We start from the raw sequence: 17,917 nt of genomic DNA, 5'->3' as shown, positions 1-17,917 counted from the left end.
ATACATACATACATACATACATACATACATATATACATATATCTAGGTATATACATACATACATACATACATACATACATACATACATACATACATACATATATACATATATCTAGGTATATACATACATACATACATACATACATATATCTAGGTATATACATATACATATATATATATATATATATATACACACACACACACACACACACATATATATTTGATCAGAAATATATAAAAGTTTACAATTAAATCAACCCATTGCACATACCTTGTTTATTGTTGATCTCAAATTTTAATTTTTAAGATAGTGTGCTTGATGGAATCAAAAGATGGTCTTCTTCTCGCTCTCAGAGCAACACATTGCTACATTGTAAGATCAATTTGAAAACCTCTCCTGTTTAGTTGTGAACATGAGATCAGTACAATGGAATTGGTCATATAGACATGTAGATGATGACAAAATAGTTCTCTTCTTTACATATGGTATGATCCTTTTCCGATTCCCTTTTTTGAATACATGAAGGATTAGAGCAGTTCTCTCTTCTTCTTTCCCTATCTGCAAAAGAGTTTTAGGATTGGATTCTGCCATCCTATTAATCCTTCAAGTCTACTCTTCCACTTTAAATAGACCAAAACAAGTATGCAGCAGAAGTTTCCTATTTATTATAGGACCTATATTTTAGAGCAAATATTATTTTAATTATATGGAGGATAACGTAGATGATTGATGATATTTGAAGGATGTGTGGAAATCCATATAGATGGGTGAATGAAAATCTGTTTAAATTTTAAATATCTTAACTTTTGATAGTACATAAGTTGTGATAGTGGAGTTCACTGCCCATAGCTACTAGAATTCTAGGGAAACTCACTAACCAAAAGAAGGAAGAGTTGAGGCCTAAAGGGGCCATGCTTGAAATATGGGGGACCGCATGCTTATTATTTTTAGGAGGGGGTGGGGTGGGGTGGGGGGAGTTTCACAGCGACATATTATATTAAAGGGAATTCAGAGTTTTAGGGAAGGGGCCATGGCGCTTACTGCTACCTTGGATCCACAGCATGTTAATTGGGATTTTCTGGGTTTGGGGTGGTGGGGTGGGGCATTAGGCATATTATATTAAAAGGAATTAAAATTTGTTAGGGATGGTCCATGTCCCTTACTGTCCTTGGATTTGCCACTATTTTTAATGGTATATTCATCATTTTATTTCTTTTTGAAACCACATGTATAATGATTTGATCTTTCATGCAAATTTATCCCATTCAAACTATTCATGGTGTGGTCTGGGGAAGCATGGATACTTAAATTTGTGTGCAGTATCCGTATGGATTTTGATACTTGTTGGATACTTGTCGTACCATATCCATATTTATTTTAAGTATTCTATATTTTAAAAATTATAACAAGGCTTTGGATGCTTCTCATGTACACCCAAGATAGTTTCCTGTTACCTCTAGCAATGGAGGTTAAGGCTTTATTTTCTTTCATTCTTTTCTTTTTAGTAAATCTTAACCTCTTAATAATGAATTGTTAATTTTGGAGTTTGTGATGTTGATATTATTGTATAAAGTGTGGTTTGTAGTATGTGGATTGGAATGATATCTAAATGATGGATTTTATGGATGTTAACTCTATTGTATAAAATATGAAGTATGTTGTTAATAGCCCCTAATGCTTTGTAGATAGTACATACTACATACATATATACATATATATGTATATATACATATGAGTTGGACTATACACTTTATGTTAACTTCTTGGAAAGGAGTTGACGATTCAAATCAATGATAAACCATCCAAATTCAAGTTTCAAACCGATGAACATGATCTATACTATAAAAGATATTTAAAAAACAAAATCCATGTGTTCGGTGGTCTCTAATAATCATAAAATAGATGCCAAAATTGATGGTTTTAATAGGATGATACTATGTTTTACTATGATCTAATTGGCAAAATATGGTGAAGTTTAAATCTGCTCGTATTTTAAGATGTCTAGATCATGATCCATAAAGTGAATTTTTAATTTATATACCTTATCATGTACTTTACCACATTAGTGTAATTGATATGGTTCATTTTTGTATCAACTTGATGCATAGGTTAGAAACTATCAAAATATATGAATTTAGTTTGTGGACTTTTTTTTGTAGTATAAATCATATTCAATGGTTTGGATCAGTGTCTGCTATGCCGGTACTAGGTCTCGGACCAGTTGCCTGGCGACATGGGTTGGTACGAGCCTGTGTCGTGCCATGTTGGGTCTGTATCGACAGAGTAGAAGAGGTGGGGGAGAGGGAGAATGAGAGAGAGGAAAAGAGAGAGAAAAGGGGGAGGCCGACAGAGAGCTAGTGGACGGAATGGGTTTGCCGTCTTTCACTTAAAAATTATAAAAATAAATGAGGCCCCCTCCAGGCCCCTGTTTTGAACGAAATAGGGGACCGGAGACAAAGCCCCTCTTCCACGGCTTTTCGGCCTCTGCCTCCTCCGTGTGGCGGCTCTTCGGCCTCCGCCTCCTCCGCGTGGCAGCTCTCCGGCCTTCGCCGGCCGACCTTCACTTTTCTCTCTCTTTCTTCCTCTCCCTCCCTCCCTGCTCTCTGTCTCTCTCTCCTTTCCTCTTTTTCTTTCTACTTCTTTCCCTCCATCTCCGGTCTTGTTTTTGTTGCCGGAACCATCCCGGTCCACCGCTAATACGGCTCGGGACGCCCCGAACCTAATAGTTCGGGATGGTGTTGTAGATCATGGTTTGGATCTTCAATTTGGATAGCTTATCATCGATGTTACATTCGTTTAACTCTTTTTACAAGGAGTTAATGTAAAGTGTGTGGTCCAGCTATATACACATTTGTATCCTTGCCGTCTCCTATCCCACAGTTTCGGTGTTTGCTGCATCACCATATTCATGTAGTGTTGTGTCTGCATCCTGTACTCATCTCCTTGCTTTGGGATATGACATATAGTGGAATTGTCTCAACATCCTAATAAATTATCTAGAATATAGGCATATGCACAGGGACTTGTAGCTATTGTCTTTAGCATTTAATTTTATATTAATGCAGAGAACTGTTCAAAAACTGTTGTGTCCTAATGCTGGCATAAGTTTTGAGGATTGATTATTTTGAGTGATACGCAATTGGTTCTGAAATCTAAATCAATCATTATTTTCACCTCACATGATATGGGATGAAAACCATTCACGGTCATCATGTGGGAGAAGATGAATTTTAGCTCTGTTTTGTGAAGTTTTTGTCTGTTATTGTAGTCGGGTCCAGGACATAATTAAGTGATTTCTATTGATAAACAGTATGCATCAACATATGAAGGCGATTTAGTAGCAAAGTGTTATTTTGCAAAACACAAGCTTGTGTGGGAAATTCTCGATGGTGGTCTGAAGAGCAAGATTGAGACCCAGTGGTCAGATATTACAGCTTTGAAGGCAACTTGCCCTGAAAATGGGCCAGGGACCTTGGACATAATGGTAAGTTTACTTGTGAACCTTTACATGGCATAAAATTGGTTCAGTGCTTTCTTTTCTGCTAACATATTTCTCCTTTTCTGTTTAGTTGGCTAGGCAGCCTCTTTTCTTCAGAGAGACTAATCCACAGCCTAGGAAGCATACTCTATGGCAGGAAACTTCAGATTTCACTGGTGGGCAAGCAAGCATACACAGGTAAAGCCAGTTCTTCTTATGCTATTTAATGCTTAGAAATCCCTATTATTGATGATGTCATTAGAAGGCTTTCAAGCTAAGCTAGACATTTTATTGCGTATTTTATTGTTGTCAAGTTGTGCATAAATATTCTATTTGGTATGTTATATTTTCTTTCCCTGCTAGTTCCTGCATCTTAAAGAGTCAAAATTGTAAGTATTTAGTTCCATTACCTCTAGGCTACTGCTGAATAGACAAATGATTCTCAGAACTGGAGCTATTTAACACCTTAGCATGATATCTTGTGCATGTTTTTTCTTTCCTGCACTTATCTTGTTATCTTGAAATGACAAATCCATGGTCTCATTTTACTCTTGGGCCCCATTTTGTACAATAAAATGAAAAATGGGAGAAAAGAAAGTTATGCTAGGTGGCATTCTATGCCAGGTGTTTTTGTGAGATTCTGTCCGGCTGTTTAAATTTTATGCAAAGATGGCCAAGTCCAGATGATTTCTGTTTGATGTGAGGCTAACTTAAATTACTATTAGACCTGAAATCAATCATAATAATATGGTACATAAGTAGTGAGATTAGCATTGTTAACTATTCCATACTTATGAGCATCAACCATAGTAATTCAATATGATCCAAGTTAGAAGTAAGATCATCTGGGTATATCTGATGATGATAAATATAGCAGCCAGTTTGGTACACACACACACACGCACGCACACATATGTGTGTGTATGTATATATAAGTTCATTGCAATCAAAGATTCAGAACACCAAAAAACACACACACACAAATTGAGGATGAAACAAGCAACAGACCATGCTGAAGAGGATGGCTTGGGTGCAGCCTCACCACCTTGAGGGATGGTGCTTAAAGCAGATCACCGGTGCTGGATACTGAGTGGAGCAGAGGAGGGTGACTGTGGGTGGAACAGGGTTGATGATGGGGTGGCTGCATGTGGAGCTGCATGGTGCAATTGGGTGGTAGAGGGAGAAGAGGTCTTGGGAGATAAAGGGAGAGAAGAAAATTAGGGGCACAGTTTAAAACAGGCTTAAGAAATTGGCATACAGGTGGGTTTAAGGCTATTCCAGGTAGACGTGAAATAGTTATGCCCTCTAAAATAGGCATAAGGATATATTTCTTTTGGGGCATATATCTTGAAGGCATAGCATATTCCAGATCTTTGCCTGGTTTGCTAAAGGTGTTTGGTTGGCACAAGGCCTGGAATGCTTGTACCAAACAGGGCCTTGTAGAATAAATCAGGATCTGGTCCTATAGCTTAATAGTCACTTCTTATGGTTTTGATAGAACTTTCTGTTGTTCTTTTTGTTGTCAAGTTTTTTGCTTATGATTTTGTTTAATTCCTGATGTTTCTCGATTTTCCATATGTTGTTTTGCCAGTCTGCTACCATTCTGAAGTCAAAATTGGATTTTTATCATCAAGAAGAGAGAGAATAAAAAGCGTGAGTTCTGGACTTTGGCAATGTGACTTCTGTTAAAATGTTTGGATGCAAACTTTATATCAGCTGAATTGATATAAAAAAGAAGAAGAAGAAGAAGATAATACAACCAAGTATAATCTTACCTAATCAAGGCTGGCTGATCTTTTAATTGTATTCAGGATTACACCTAATTTGGAATTCTGAAACCCATAGGCCAATTGGACATTCAGTACCTAATTTTATAAGAATCTTTGCAACCCATCTACTGGAGGGGCTGAAAAGGTTTCAAGCAGTCAAGTTGTGTGCTGCAACAGAATAGAATTTAGATGCTATTGTGTTTAATTTTCTTTTACTGTTTAAGGAAAAAAAATTAACAGCGAACCACTCAGGGGGTGTATCTTCTTTTTCTATATGTTTAGGTGAGATATGATAAATGGAAGGTTATTAATAGTTTCAACATAAGATTCCTAAAGGTAATCAAATAAGCAAGTTTGGTTATAGAACCACATTGTAAAAGAAGGGAGTGAGTCTGCTTGGTAAGCTTGACAGAATTTTATTTGAATGAAAAGGCTGATTCAGTTACTCCTTTTCTTTTTAATCTTCTTTATTATCCTTTTTTCTTGTTCTTTCTGAATGCTCTCTTTTATATTTTTTACATCAACAGAGCCAATTGTTACCCGACCAGAACTTCTCTTTACAACCTGCCTATATTGCTGCTTAACTCTCTGTGCATGGGATGCCTATCATATGTTTTGACTGTTAAATTATCTAATTTGAGTTCCTAAATATTAAATGCAACTTGCAGAAGATGTTAATAAAGTCTGAATTGTTGAAAGAATGATGAGGTATTTTGGAAATTTGTGGTTGGCTTATTTCTCTTCTATAGATTTTTATATTAAAAAATAGATGTTGAGCATGCCAATTGTCCTTTTATACCCATATGTTTTCAGGGGATGTTTATTTGCCTTCAATTCAATTCCATGCAATTCACACATAGATCGCAATTCAAAATGCTGTAATTGAAATTGCAATTACGAAAGTTATTTTGTTTGATTGTTTGTAATTGAAAAAATGTAAATTCAACTACAGTTGTTTGGAGGTATGATGCTGGAATAGATACGATAGCGTTGCAAATAATGTGGTAAGTTTGCCTCCTCGTAAATAGGGTATTATTTACTATGAAATAATTTCGTACTATAATAATTAGATGTGTTATTATAATTATAAATATGGATGATATATAATTATATATTATAATATAATCATGTAATTATTAATATAATAATTATAAGATTACAGTAAGAGTCATTATCTCTAATAATAATTATTATTAAATAAGGACATCACAGTAATAGTTCTATTATTAAACCATTGTTATAAATATAATATAAGTTAAATAAATATTATAAAATTATAAAAATAATATGGTAATATATGTTTGTGCTACATTATAAAGATAATCATATTATTTTCAAGTTTTAAATAGAAAACATAATATAATTTTTAATTATTATCAGAATATTATAAGTAATCACTATAATAACTAAACCAATATAAAACAATTTGATATTGCAATAATTACATATATTGCTATATATTTACGATATTCATGGTTATAATAACTAATAATTATTTATATAATAGAAATTATTATGTAAGTATTCTTATTATATTATATAGATTATAAGAGTCATTATGATACTAAATTTGTAAATAAATAGGTATATGATACCACATTTGTAAATAAATAGGTATATCATGATCATAATAATAATAACTATACCATTAATTTCATAAAAAAAAATATTATTTGATTTGATTTTATATTAATTATGTATATCAAAATTTTATTAAAATGTTAATAACTAATACATTTAAAATGTTAAAATTATGTAATATTAAAATTCAATGGTTGGAGAGTGGCAAGCGGAATCCTTTGAGGTTGCAGCTATGGCCAATTTTGCCTTCAATTCTGATTACAAGATTTAGACCCTCTTTGGCAATTCAAACTAAAGTCTGACGAACCGACCGTACTGGCCGGTTTGAACTGGTCTGGCCTGTAACCGGTATGCCGGAGCAGTGAAAACCGGTACAGGCCGGTTCTGTGCTGGAGACGAAGAAGACAAAGAGAAGGAGAGCGCGAGGAAGAGAGGGAGGGAGGAGACCCGTGGCCGCCATCGGAGAGCCACGGAGGGGCGGCGGAGGCCGAGGCCTTTTGCCTCCGCCGCCCCCCGCGGCTCTCCGATGGCGGCCATGAGTCTCCTCCCTCGCTCTCTTCCCCGCGCTCTCTCTCCTTCTCTTCTTCTTCCCCGGCTCTGACAGAGAAGAGTTGGCCGGTTCGTACTGGCTAGTTCCGCAACAAACCGGATTCGTACTGGTCTGGTAGGCGACTGGTATGCCTACCGGACCTAGTACGGCGAACCTTGATTCAAACTAAGCATGCAATTTAGTTACAGCATTCACAATATCAACTTATCACTATTTTCTAAGTTAAATGCCTTTATGTGAAGCTTGACGCTAGAGGGTTGTGGGGGAGTGGTGGGAGGGGGATATGTTTTTGTTACCTTTTGCATTATATTTGACATCCATAAAATGCAGCTTGAAATCTTTGCTTGGTCTATAGTGAAGGAAGTCTCGTTTCTACTTGCCTGCTCTCCTCTTTTTTTTTCGTGTCTGTGTTTGACTTTTTAGTGCAATTTCTTCATGCGAAATGAAGATTTTAAAATTGTAATAATATTGAAGTTCTTTCTTTCAGGAGGCATTGTCTACAGGGTTCACAAGGCTTGTTAAGCAAGCATATTGAGAAGCTTATCCAATGCGATCCACGTCTATATGCATTGAGTCGGCAGCCAAATATTATTTTAGAAAATCCATACTTTGAACCAAGATGCTCTGTTTTTGAGGACCAAGTTGAATCTGAATGCCATGGTTTCGGTAATCTAAGGAATGGTTACGGATCCCCAGTGCAAGGATTTCAAGAGTCTGTATCACCTCGTTCTAGTTCATCAATAACCACTAAGAGTGAAGTAAAGAATCCTATTGGTAGGGCAGCAGATGTTGTGGCACAGGACACTTGTTCACCTAGCTCAGGTAACCCAGTTGTACCAGTTCATAACAAGTAGGATGTGCATAAGTACATAATATGTTCATGCATTTGCGTGTGATTGTGTCGTGTGTATGTTGTAATCAAGGTTGGAGGAACCAATATTGGACCCCGTACTCGTTCTTCGGCGGGACAACTCAGTACGGGCCTGTGCTGGGCCCGTACCGACACAGAAGAACAAATGGGGGAGAGGGAGCACGAGAGAGGAAGAGAGAGAGAGAGAGCGGAGGAGGGAGGGAGGGACGCTGGTGGAGGGCTGGAGGAGCCCGGCGGAGGCTGCGAGGGCGCTGGCGTCGGGGAAGAAGGGCCCTCGCGGCCTTCGCTGGCCCTCCAGCGGCGTCCTCTCCTTCTCCCTCCCTCCCCCGCTTGCTCTCTCTTCCTTCTCCTTCTCCGGCTTCGGGAACGCGTCTCGTTTTTGAAGCCGGAACTGCTCACCGGTATGGTTCGAAACGGACGGAACCGGCCGGTTCGGATCAATTCCGCCAACGTTGGTTGTAATTTCTCTTGGTTTTGGTTGAAGGGGTTTTGAAATAAAGAAAATCCCATCCTTTTCATTTTTTTCTCAAAAATACATTGGATTACTTGAAGTAATGTGTTTTTCTAATGGTAATCAAAATACTTCTTGTCTAGCTAGTATGATTTTACCATACAAATTTAAATCTAAGTGTCCTTTGAGGATCATTGTCCTGTGAAGTTTGGAAAGAAAGGAAAGTGAAAAGACTTCCGCAAATCTTACCAAAAGATGCTGGTATCAATTCAAACCTAGAAGTTGGAGCATGATGCTCAGAGACCAGTAATACTGTAGTGTTCTGTGATTATGGGACTCTGCTGCATGATCTCATAAAAAAAAAAAAATACTCTGCTACAGATGGGCATCTTGTTTTCTAAAACAGCATCATTGTTAAATGGATGTTAGATTTTGTAGCTGGACAATACTGGGTCAATGGACCTGGTGCTAATAAAAACCTTCTCCTTAATGGTTTTTTTCAGCTCACTATCTGGTTTTTATTGTTTGACCACTATTAAAGCCAATCTGATTTTTTTGCATGATTACTTTTGATTCTTTATAATCGACACTTGCACAGAAATTGTAATGTCCCCATGTTACTTATAGTTTATATATGAGTTGGCATAGTCAATTGAGGTTGACTGTTGATCCTTCGGATAGGTCTACATCTGATCTTGCTTGCCATTTCAATCACCAGAGGTCCATAGCACTGAATATGCGCTGAATTTTTGGTGATACATGTGTTGTTGAAGGAAATCTTTATATATTTTCCCTTCAGTCCTGGCAGATAAAATCTGGTTGGTTTGAAAGCTGTAGTTAGTTTCTGCAGTAGTTTCATCAGTTTATAGATATTCATTGCTTGTGTAAGTTGGTACAGTATATTTCTGGAATCTGGAGTAGGTCCAGCTGATGGATCTAACTCAATTTGTGCTATAATTGTGAGGCCAAGACCATCCAGCTTTGCTCTTTTGCATTGGTTTTTTTACATAACTTCTATTTCAGTGATGGACACTCGGGTGATTGAAGAGATTGCTACTAGGGAAACTAAAGAGTTCAACGATCCTGGCCACTGGGATCAGTTCAAAGTGCCTGGGATATGGCCATCCATGTCCATGAGTGATTTAGTAAACCATATAGGGCATTGCATTTCCGAACAGATTAATTCAGGCAATCCACTATTATCTGGTGATGGTCTACCAACCAAAGATGTGCTGGAAGAGATAACCCAATACCTCAGTGATTCCCAGATTTCATCCACTTCTGATGAAAATTCCCTCATGTTGAATTTCAATTCTCTTTGCTGTCTGATTCAGAAGGATGGAGGCACAGCTCAAAGCCTGCAGATAAACAATGGCGACAATGCTGCAGGTGATGGTGTCACAGATAACGCTTCAAAGCCAGGTTCAACATCTGAGAGGAAGCCATTGTTTGATTTTCCAGCTACTTCAAAGCTAGGTTCAACATCCGAGAGGAAGCCATTGTTTGATTTTCCAGCTACAGAGGGAGAGTCTAACGATGCTTCTGGCCGCAAGCAGCAAGCGAACATCTCCAGAAAAGAATCATTTGGAGAGCTGCTGATGCATCTTCCTCGCATTGATTCATTGCCTCAATTCTTGTTCAACATTTCAGAAGATGCTGAAAACGAAGCCAGATAATGCAACTGAAAAGCTGTCATGTAAAATTACAAGAAGTCTCTCATTCTGCGCCCGTTCTCCTTTTCTCTGTAGTGTATACAGAGCAATGTAGGTAGAGTGTCAATGTTCAAATATTGATGATGTGATAAACTTCACATCATTGGATAATGGTGTAATTTGCTGGAGTAACCCAGTTGTACCAGTTCATAACAAGTAGGATGTGCATAAGTACATAATATGTTCATGCATTTGCGTGTGATTGTGTCGTGTATATGTTGTAATCAAGGTTGGAGGAACCAATACTGGACCCCGTACTCGTTCTTCGGCGGGACAACTCAGTACGGGCCCGTGCCGGGCCCGTACCGACACAGAAGAACAAATGGGGGAGAGGGAGCATGAGAGAGGAAGAGAGAGAGAGAGAGCGGAGGAGGGAGGGAGGGACGCTGGTGGAGGGCCGGAGGAGCCCGGCGGAGGCTGCGAGGGTGCTGGCGTCGGGGAAGAAGGGCCCTCGCGGCCTTTGCCGGCCCTCCACTGGCGTCCTCTCCTTCTCCCTCCCTCCCTCGCTTGCTCTCTCTTCCTTCTCCTTCTCCGGCTTCGGGAACGCGTCTCGTTTTCGAAGCCGGAACTGCTCACCGATATGGTTCGAAACGGATGGAACCGGCTGGTTCGGATCAATTCCGCCAACGTTGGTTGTAATTTCTCTTGGTTTTGGTTGAAGGGGTTTTGAAATAAAGAAAATCCCATCCTTTTCATTTTTTTCTCAAAAATACATTGGATTACTTGAAGTAATGTGTTTTTCTAATGGTAATCAAAATACTTCTTGTCTAGCTAGTATGATTTTACTCTACAAATTTAAATCTAAGTGTCCTTTGAGGATCATTGTCCTGTGAAGTTTGGAAAGAAAGGAAAGTGAAAAGACTTCCGCAAATCTTACCAAATCATGCTGGTATCAATTCAAACCTAGAAGTTGGAGCATGATGCTCAGAGACCAGTAATACTATAGTGTTCTGTGATTATGGGACTCTGCTACATGATCTCATAAAAAAAAATACTCTGCTACAGATGGGCATCTTGTTTTCTAAAACAGCATCATTGTTAAATGGATGTTAGATTTTGTAGCTGGACAATACTGGGTCAATGGACCTGGTGCTAATAAAATCCTTCTCCTTAATGGTTTTTTTCAGCTCATTATCTGCTTTTTATTATTTGACCACTATTAAAGCCAATCTGATTTTTTTGCATGATTACTTTTGATTCTTTATATTCGACACTTGCACAGAAATTGTAATGTCCCCATGTTACTTATAGTTTATATATGAGTTGGCATAGTCAATTGAGGTTGACTGTTGATCCTTCGGATAGGTCTACATCTGATCTTGCTTGCCATTTCAATCACCAGAGGTCCAAAGCACTGAATATGCGCTGAATTTTTGGTGATACATGTGTTGTTGAAGGAAATCTTTATATATTTTCCCTTCAGTCCTGGCAGATAAAATCTGGTTGATTTGAAAGCTGTAGTTAGTTTCTGCAGTAGTTTCATCAGTTTATAGATATTTATTGCTTGTGTAAGTTGGTACAGTATATTTCTGGAATCTGGAGTAGGTCCAGCTGATGGATCTAACTCAATTTGTGCTATAATTGTGAGGCCAAGACCATCCAGCTTTGCTCTTTTGCATTGGTTTTTTTACATAACTTCTATTTCAGTGATGGACACTCGGGTGATTGAAGAGATTGCTACTAGGGAAACTAAAGAGTTCAAGGATCCTGGCTACTGGGATCAGTTCAAGGTGCCTGGGATATGGCCATCCATGTCCATGAGTGATTTAGTAAACCATATAGGGCATTGCATTTCCGAACAGATTAATTCAGGCAATCCACTATTATCTGGTGATGGTCTACCAACCAAAGATGTGCTGGAAGAGATAACCCAATACCTCAGTGATTCCCAGATTTCATCCACTTCTGATGAAAATTCCCTCATGTTGAATTTCAATTCTCTTTGCTGTCTGATTCAGAAGGATGGAGGCACAGCTCAAAGCCTGCAGATAAACAATGGCGACAATGCTGCAGGTGATGGTGTCACAGATAACGCTTCAAAGCCAGGTTCAACATCTGAGAGGAAGCCATTGTTTGATTTTCCAGCTACTTCAAAGCTAGGTTCAACATCCGAGAGGAAGCCATTGTTTGATTTTCCAGCTACAGAGGGAGAGTCTAACGATGCTTCTGGCCGCAAGCAGCAAGCGAACATCTCCAGAAAAGAATCATTTGGAGAGCTGCTGATGCATCTTCCTCGCATTGATTCATTGCCTCAATTCTTGTTCAACATTTCAGAAGATGCTGAAAACGAAGCCAGATAATGCAACTGAAAATCTGTCAAGTAAAATTACAAGAAGTCTCTCATTCTGCGCCCGTTCTCCTTTTCTCTGTAGTGTATACAGAGCAATGTAGGTAGAGTGTCAATGTTCAAATATTGATGATGTGATAAACTTCACATCATTGGATAATGGTGTAATTTGCTGGAGTATTGTTTCTGTATGCTGATGTGAAAATTTATCCTTTAGGAGCCTTATGTCTTCATGTAAATTATGCTCGGAATATCAAATTGAGATGCTCCTTTTAATGCTTATGTTCTGGTTTATTTCACCATGGTTAGAAAGAGTTCCGACACTGGAGAAAGTGCAGGATTACAAACACAGAAGCAGCTATCTAATTTTAGATACTTTTAATGCTCATTTCACTTGCTAACTCTGTCTAGGAACTTTGATGTGGGAATTACGATGTCCATACATGGGGTTGCTTTTTCCATTTCGCGAACAAAATACTTGGTATTCGGCACGGGTGCGAAATTTGTTTATATTTCCTTTTTATATGCATTTTTCCAAACCCACGTATTTACTTCTAATTGTATATTCAGTTATCCTATGCTTATTGCTGCCGTTGTTATTGTTGTGCTGCTGCTGCTAGCAAAGAAAATCAGCAAGAATGAGATCTTTCTAAGCATCTGGGGAGCTTTCTCCCAGCTAAAATCAGATATAGTTGTAGAAACCGGAACAGCTATTAGTAGCAGCTCGATTCCTTCCTATTTTGTTATGAGCGTTCGCATTATTACAGCATATCTGCTGCTAGTTATGATGGTGATCTTATGAAGAGCCGTGGTTTTTTAATGATGCAACCATCATACTGATTGGTAAATTCACTTGTCCCATGCTTATTATTATAGTAGTAGTAATGGTTGTTGCAATGAACTAGCTAAGAGAATCAGCAAGATCTCTCATTGTAAATGGGAGGTTTTGCTCCAGGTTTAAATCGGATTTAGTGGTAGACGAGGTATTATAATATTTTCGATCTATTTCTGTCATGTTTACAAGCATTTGCACTTTGATGTAAATTAAAGGAGTCAAAAGTGCTGAAGTAATTGTTCTTTTGCTTTCACGGTGTCTCAAAGTTGCAATGTAAATATTTTTATTGAATGTACTTAAATTATGATGATTCTGGAGATACATACTTATATTATTCATGGTGGTGTTTTGCAAAAGAAATCCATATTATAAAGTAGTTTGCCTATTTTTTTATTATTATTCATGGTGGTGGAGATGTGCAAACCATGAGATTGCAGTTTGCCTTATGATGGTAGGGATTAATTGCAACCTTATGATGGTAGGGATTAATGTGCAATTAATCCCTACTATATATGCATGTATGGATATATATTTTCTAAATGTGGAATGGATGAAACTATTGGTCATAATTAGTTAATGGAATTTTCCTGAAAATAGATGGGAGCTTTAGTTGATCTTTTATTATGATTCAGGATTTATGAAAGAAATGGGTATAAAAAAAATAAATGGATTCAGGGTTGATACACTTAGGTTATGAAAATACTTCATATATTCATAGTAGCCACTGGCAGCATCTATAAAAAATACAATTTGAGTTGCATAATGGTAATTGGAATAGGACTTATCAAGTGGATAAGTACCTTTGCATATATCTATATACTTCTCCACATATCACATTGTAATTTCACTTGGAGTGACAAAGGTAGGTTGCAGTAGTGATCTCTATCTTCTATTTAGTATATTAGATAGAAATTAATGCATGAGGATTCTCCATACAAGGCTGTTTATTATAGGCAAAAAAGGCCAAAAAATAAATGAATGATTAATTCTGGAGCCAAGCCCAACAAGGGGCAGTTTACTGCAGATATGAGACTAATGTAGTTGAGATTAGACCTGTTTAAGAGACAAGCCCAGCTTTGCTCGCATTGGGCTTTCAAGTTACCTAGACCTGGGCACAGCAAGGTCCACTTTGGGCCTAACCTCCAGGGCCAAAATTAGCCCAGAAGGCTGCAGGTTGGAGCGGGCAGGGCATAGGTTTCGTTTAGATATTGATTAAACTTATTAGCTTAAAAATTGTTCCTTGGTCATGTATCTTCAAGAGCTCGTTTGAACAACATGCACGAACAAGATGTAGACAAACACAAACACGAAAAAGTTACTTGTTACTAAATTGGCCTTTTAACTTATTTTAAATGATCATCAAGTTCAATGCAATTACCTTATAGAAGTCAATTCAGTGATGCATCCACTTATAGAAGTTTCATGAGAACAAGTGCTTGGATCAACTAGGACAAAGATGACATCAATTTCTACCATTCTTGTCCCATAGAAATCCAACCCATGTATCACGTACAGTCATCATCCAATGTCGAGCTTATCATCCAATTTCTACCATCCAATGTCTAGCAAGTCGAAGACATTTAAGAATCATTTTTAATAAAGGGTTTAGGTATTTGATTATGAATTTTGGTCATCAATAATGATTAAGACTTGGAGAGCACCAAAGATAATGTACGGGATTTAGGTTCAAGTTAGGGTTTGTCTCTAGCCAATGCATCGATGCATCTTAAAATTCATGATCAATCTATGAAAATTTTTAGCCAAGCTCGAGCTTGAGCCCAAGACCATGTGAACTCATCTTATATATTAGAAACCAAATTATTTTGTTTGCATTTATAAAATTTGTTCTCTCTTGTAACTTTTGGATAGAGGGAGAGAAGTGTTTTAATTGATCTACAATAGTTATGTATTAGTTCCTTTTTCATATTGTCATTCATAAAAGAGCTCTAGACCACCCTCTACAGGTCATGATTTCGATGATTTCGATTGGCCATCAATTGGATTACTATAGTGACCTCATATAGAAAGGACAAAGTTTGGCGGTTAGATATAAAGTGAAGGTTTTTTGTTAAAAAGTTAAATTTATTAGAAATTTCAAAATATCAAAAGGCTTCATACATGACAAAGTTAACCAAAAAAAAAAAAAACCGACAGCAATACTTGATACAACATGTAAACTTGGCTCAATCTGGCATAAATTCAATAGGTTTTCGTTTGACATTCACGTTTTGTTTGCACTCAAGTTGGTTTGCTATTTTGTTAATTAAATAAGTTAAATTTGGATTTATAGTTCCAATTCAGTTACCTGTTCTATTTTAAAATATTGCAGACACTCAATTATAACCTATTCACGGGACCATGACCTATTTATATGAATCGGGTGTAAATCCATGTTTCTATTAAATATGACTTCTCTGCAAGTTAAATAGTGAGTTGGCTTCTTGATTCTACTGGTTGGACTTATGTCAGAGTAGCGTGAGTGACCATTGTACTAAAAAAAAAAGAAAAGTGAGTTGGCATAATATAATTTAAATACAATGACATCATTCCTAATTTTATTATTTGTATAGTAATGAATTTTAGGATATTTTAACATACGCCCCCTCCATAGAGTCGTATGTAAGGATAAGGGCCTATTGATTGGTCCCTTAATTTGCCGTTCCTCTTCTGCTCACCACTACCATGGGCTGTATACAGTTGAGTGAGACCGAGAGTTAAAAAATACCTAGAAAGATCAGAAGGAGCTTATTGTTAGAATCCGGTCCACCGAGGGATCAGTGAATAAGTTTTCCTAACTTATTATAGGACTAAAAGCTGAGGTATCCGATATCCAATTTTCAGTGACTTTACCAACTAAATCAGTTGGCATCCATTGTTTTATTCAAAGAGGAAGGAGAAAAAATGTTTTGAAATGTTGACTCATTAATTAATTAAGCGCGTTAAAACGTATTTTGTCATTTGTGATTAAATGTTTGGAACGGAACACCACCCGCAGGAATCACCAAAACAGTAACATAAACTTTCCCAGAGTAATATACCAACCTCACCAGCCAAGCGCCAAACGTCTCACTCCTTTCCATTTGAAAAGGAGAAGCCAGACGCCTCGGTCTGTCTTCTTGTCACACTCGTCACGCTCTTCTGAAACTTTTTTCTGTTTCTCCAATAAAAGAACTCAATCTCTCAATTCCCGTTAGTCTTTCCTTGCCCCAATTCAGCCCTCAACAACTCTTCGGCCTTCAGCTGGTAGACGGTAATCGGCACCCATATCTATCTCTTCCATCTTGGTTTTCTTCAGTTCTTTGTGTTTTTTTTTTCTTTTGATGTAAATGGGAGGATGAATCGTTTTCTTGAGTTCTTTCTTCATCAGTTTCAGCTCCTTCTATGGTTGTTTGATCTTCCTATTTGGTTCTCGTTTGGATCAAACTTCTACATTCTTGATGTGGGTTTTCATTAGATGCTTCATTTTTACAGTTTCTTTTATGTGAAAAATGATGCTTTAACCATTCCTATCTCATACAGAAGCCTGTTGTTTGCTTATGATTTTCACTGAATCGATAAAAGTCCTTTCTTCTAAAGTGAGTTTTTGATCAGAGATCTCGGTCTTCTATTATTTCTGCATGCAACCTCTCCCTCTCTCTCTCTCTCTCACACGCGCAACATTTTCTTCTTCTTTTGGTTCTTTTATCTTTCTATTTGGCTCTTGAATCTTCACTAGGATGTTTCAATTTTTTAGCGATCTGCTATGTGCATGATGATGTTTTTATCCATGAAGCCTGTATCTGAAATCCTGTTATATAATTTTCAAATAAACTGATCAGAATTCCTTCTTTTTTTTTTTTTTTTGAGGAGGCGGATTTGAACTACGTTTCTCAAAATGAATTTTTGTAGCCCGCTATTTTAGCCTTCAAGAATTCTATGATGATAAGGAGTCATTTTTGGATCCAGACCATGTTTAGATATCTCTTCAATTACAGATCTATTTGATTCTTTAATCAATTCCAGCTCTTCTTGTTGTTCATTTGTGTTTTTTATATTTTTTGAAATTCAAGTTTTCATTGTTTGCTTTTCTTACTAATGTCTTTATTTTGTAGTTAATATAATGTGAGAATTGAGAACCTGCATGTCTAATGTTTCCTTTTTCAGTATATTTATCTATATCAGATATTGACAAAAAATATGGCCTCAAATCATCAATTGCCCATCCATTTAAGTAACTCTTCATTATTAGATTCAGATAGCATTAGGGATTTGTTATATCGTTCACTTATTATGACTCTTTCAACCATCTGATTGATATGTAGATACATGCATCTGTACATGCATATTTTCCACTAGAGAATGACATATTTTCTTTTTCATTATTTTGGTCATTTAATTCATGC

The 17,917-nt window shown here is 37.2% G+C and overlaps 1 protein-coding gene across 1 annotated transcript in view; it reads left to right on the top strand.

Annotated features, from left to right (window-relative positions):
* Positions 1-12,999, top strand: part of LOC103707259 (uncharacterized) — a 16,999-nt gene extending 4,000 nt beyond the window's left edge. Inside the window, exons 3-7 of the mRNA XM_088707908.2 lie at positions 3,312-3,485; positions 3,571-3,677; positions 7,867-8,201; positions 9,725-10,374; positions 11,907-12,999. Of these exons, the coding sequence (XP_088564034.1) occupies positions 3,312-3,485; positions 3,571-3,677; positions 7,867-8,201; positions 9,725-10,374; positions 11,907-12,713 (2,073 nt within the window). The 3' untranslated portion in view covers positions 12,714-12,999. The remainder of the gene's footprint in view (positions 1-3,311; positions 3,486-3,570; positions 3,678-7,866; positions 8,202-9,724; positions 10,375-11,906) is intronic.
* Positions 13,000-17,917: the final 4,918 nt, after the last annotated feature.

This window comes from Phoenix dactylifera, chromosome 11, assembly GCF_051530095.1.
Source record: "Phoenix dactylifera cultivar Ajwa chromosome 11, Ajwa_hap1_PhDact_Kaust_v1.1, whole genome shotgun sequence".
Taxonomy (NCBI): Eukaryota; Viridiplantae; Streptophyta; class Magnoliopsida; order Arecales; family Arecaceae; genus Phoenix; species Phoenix dactylifera.
Note: the sequence above shows the minus strand (reverse complement) of the source record. Positions and strands in the feature narration are given on the sequence as shown.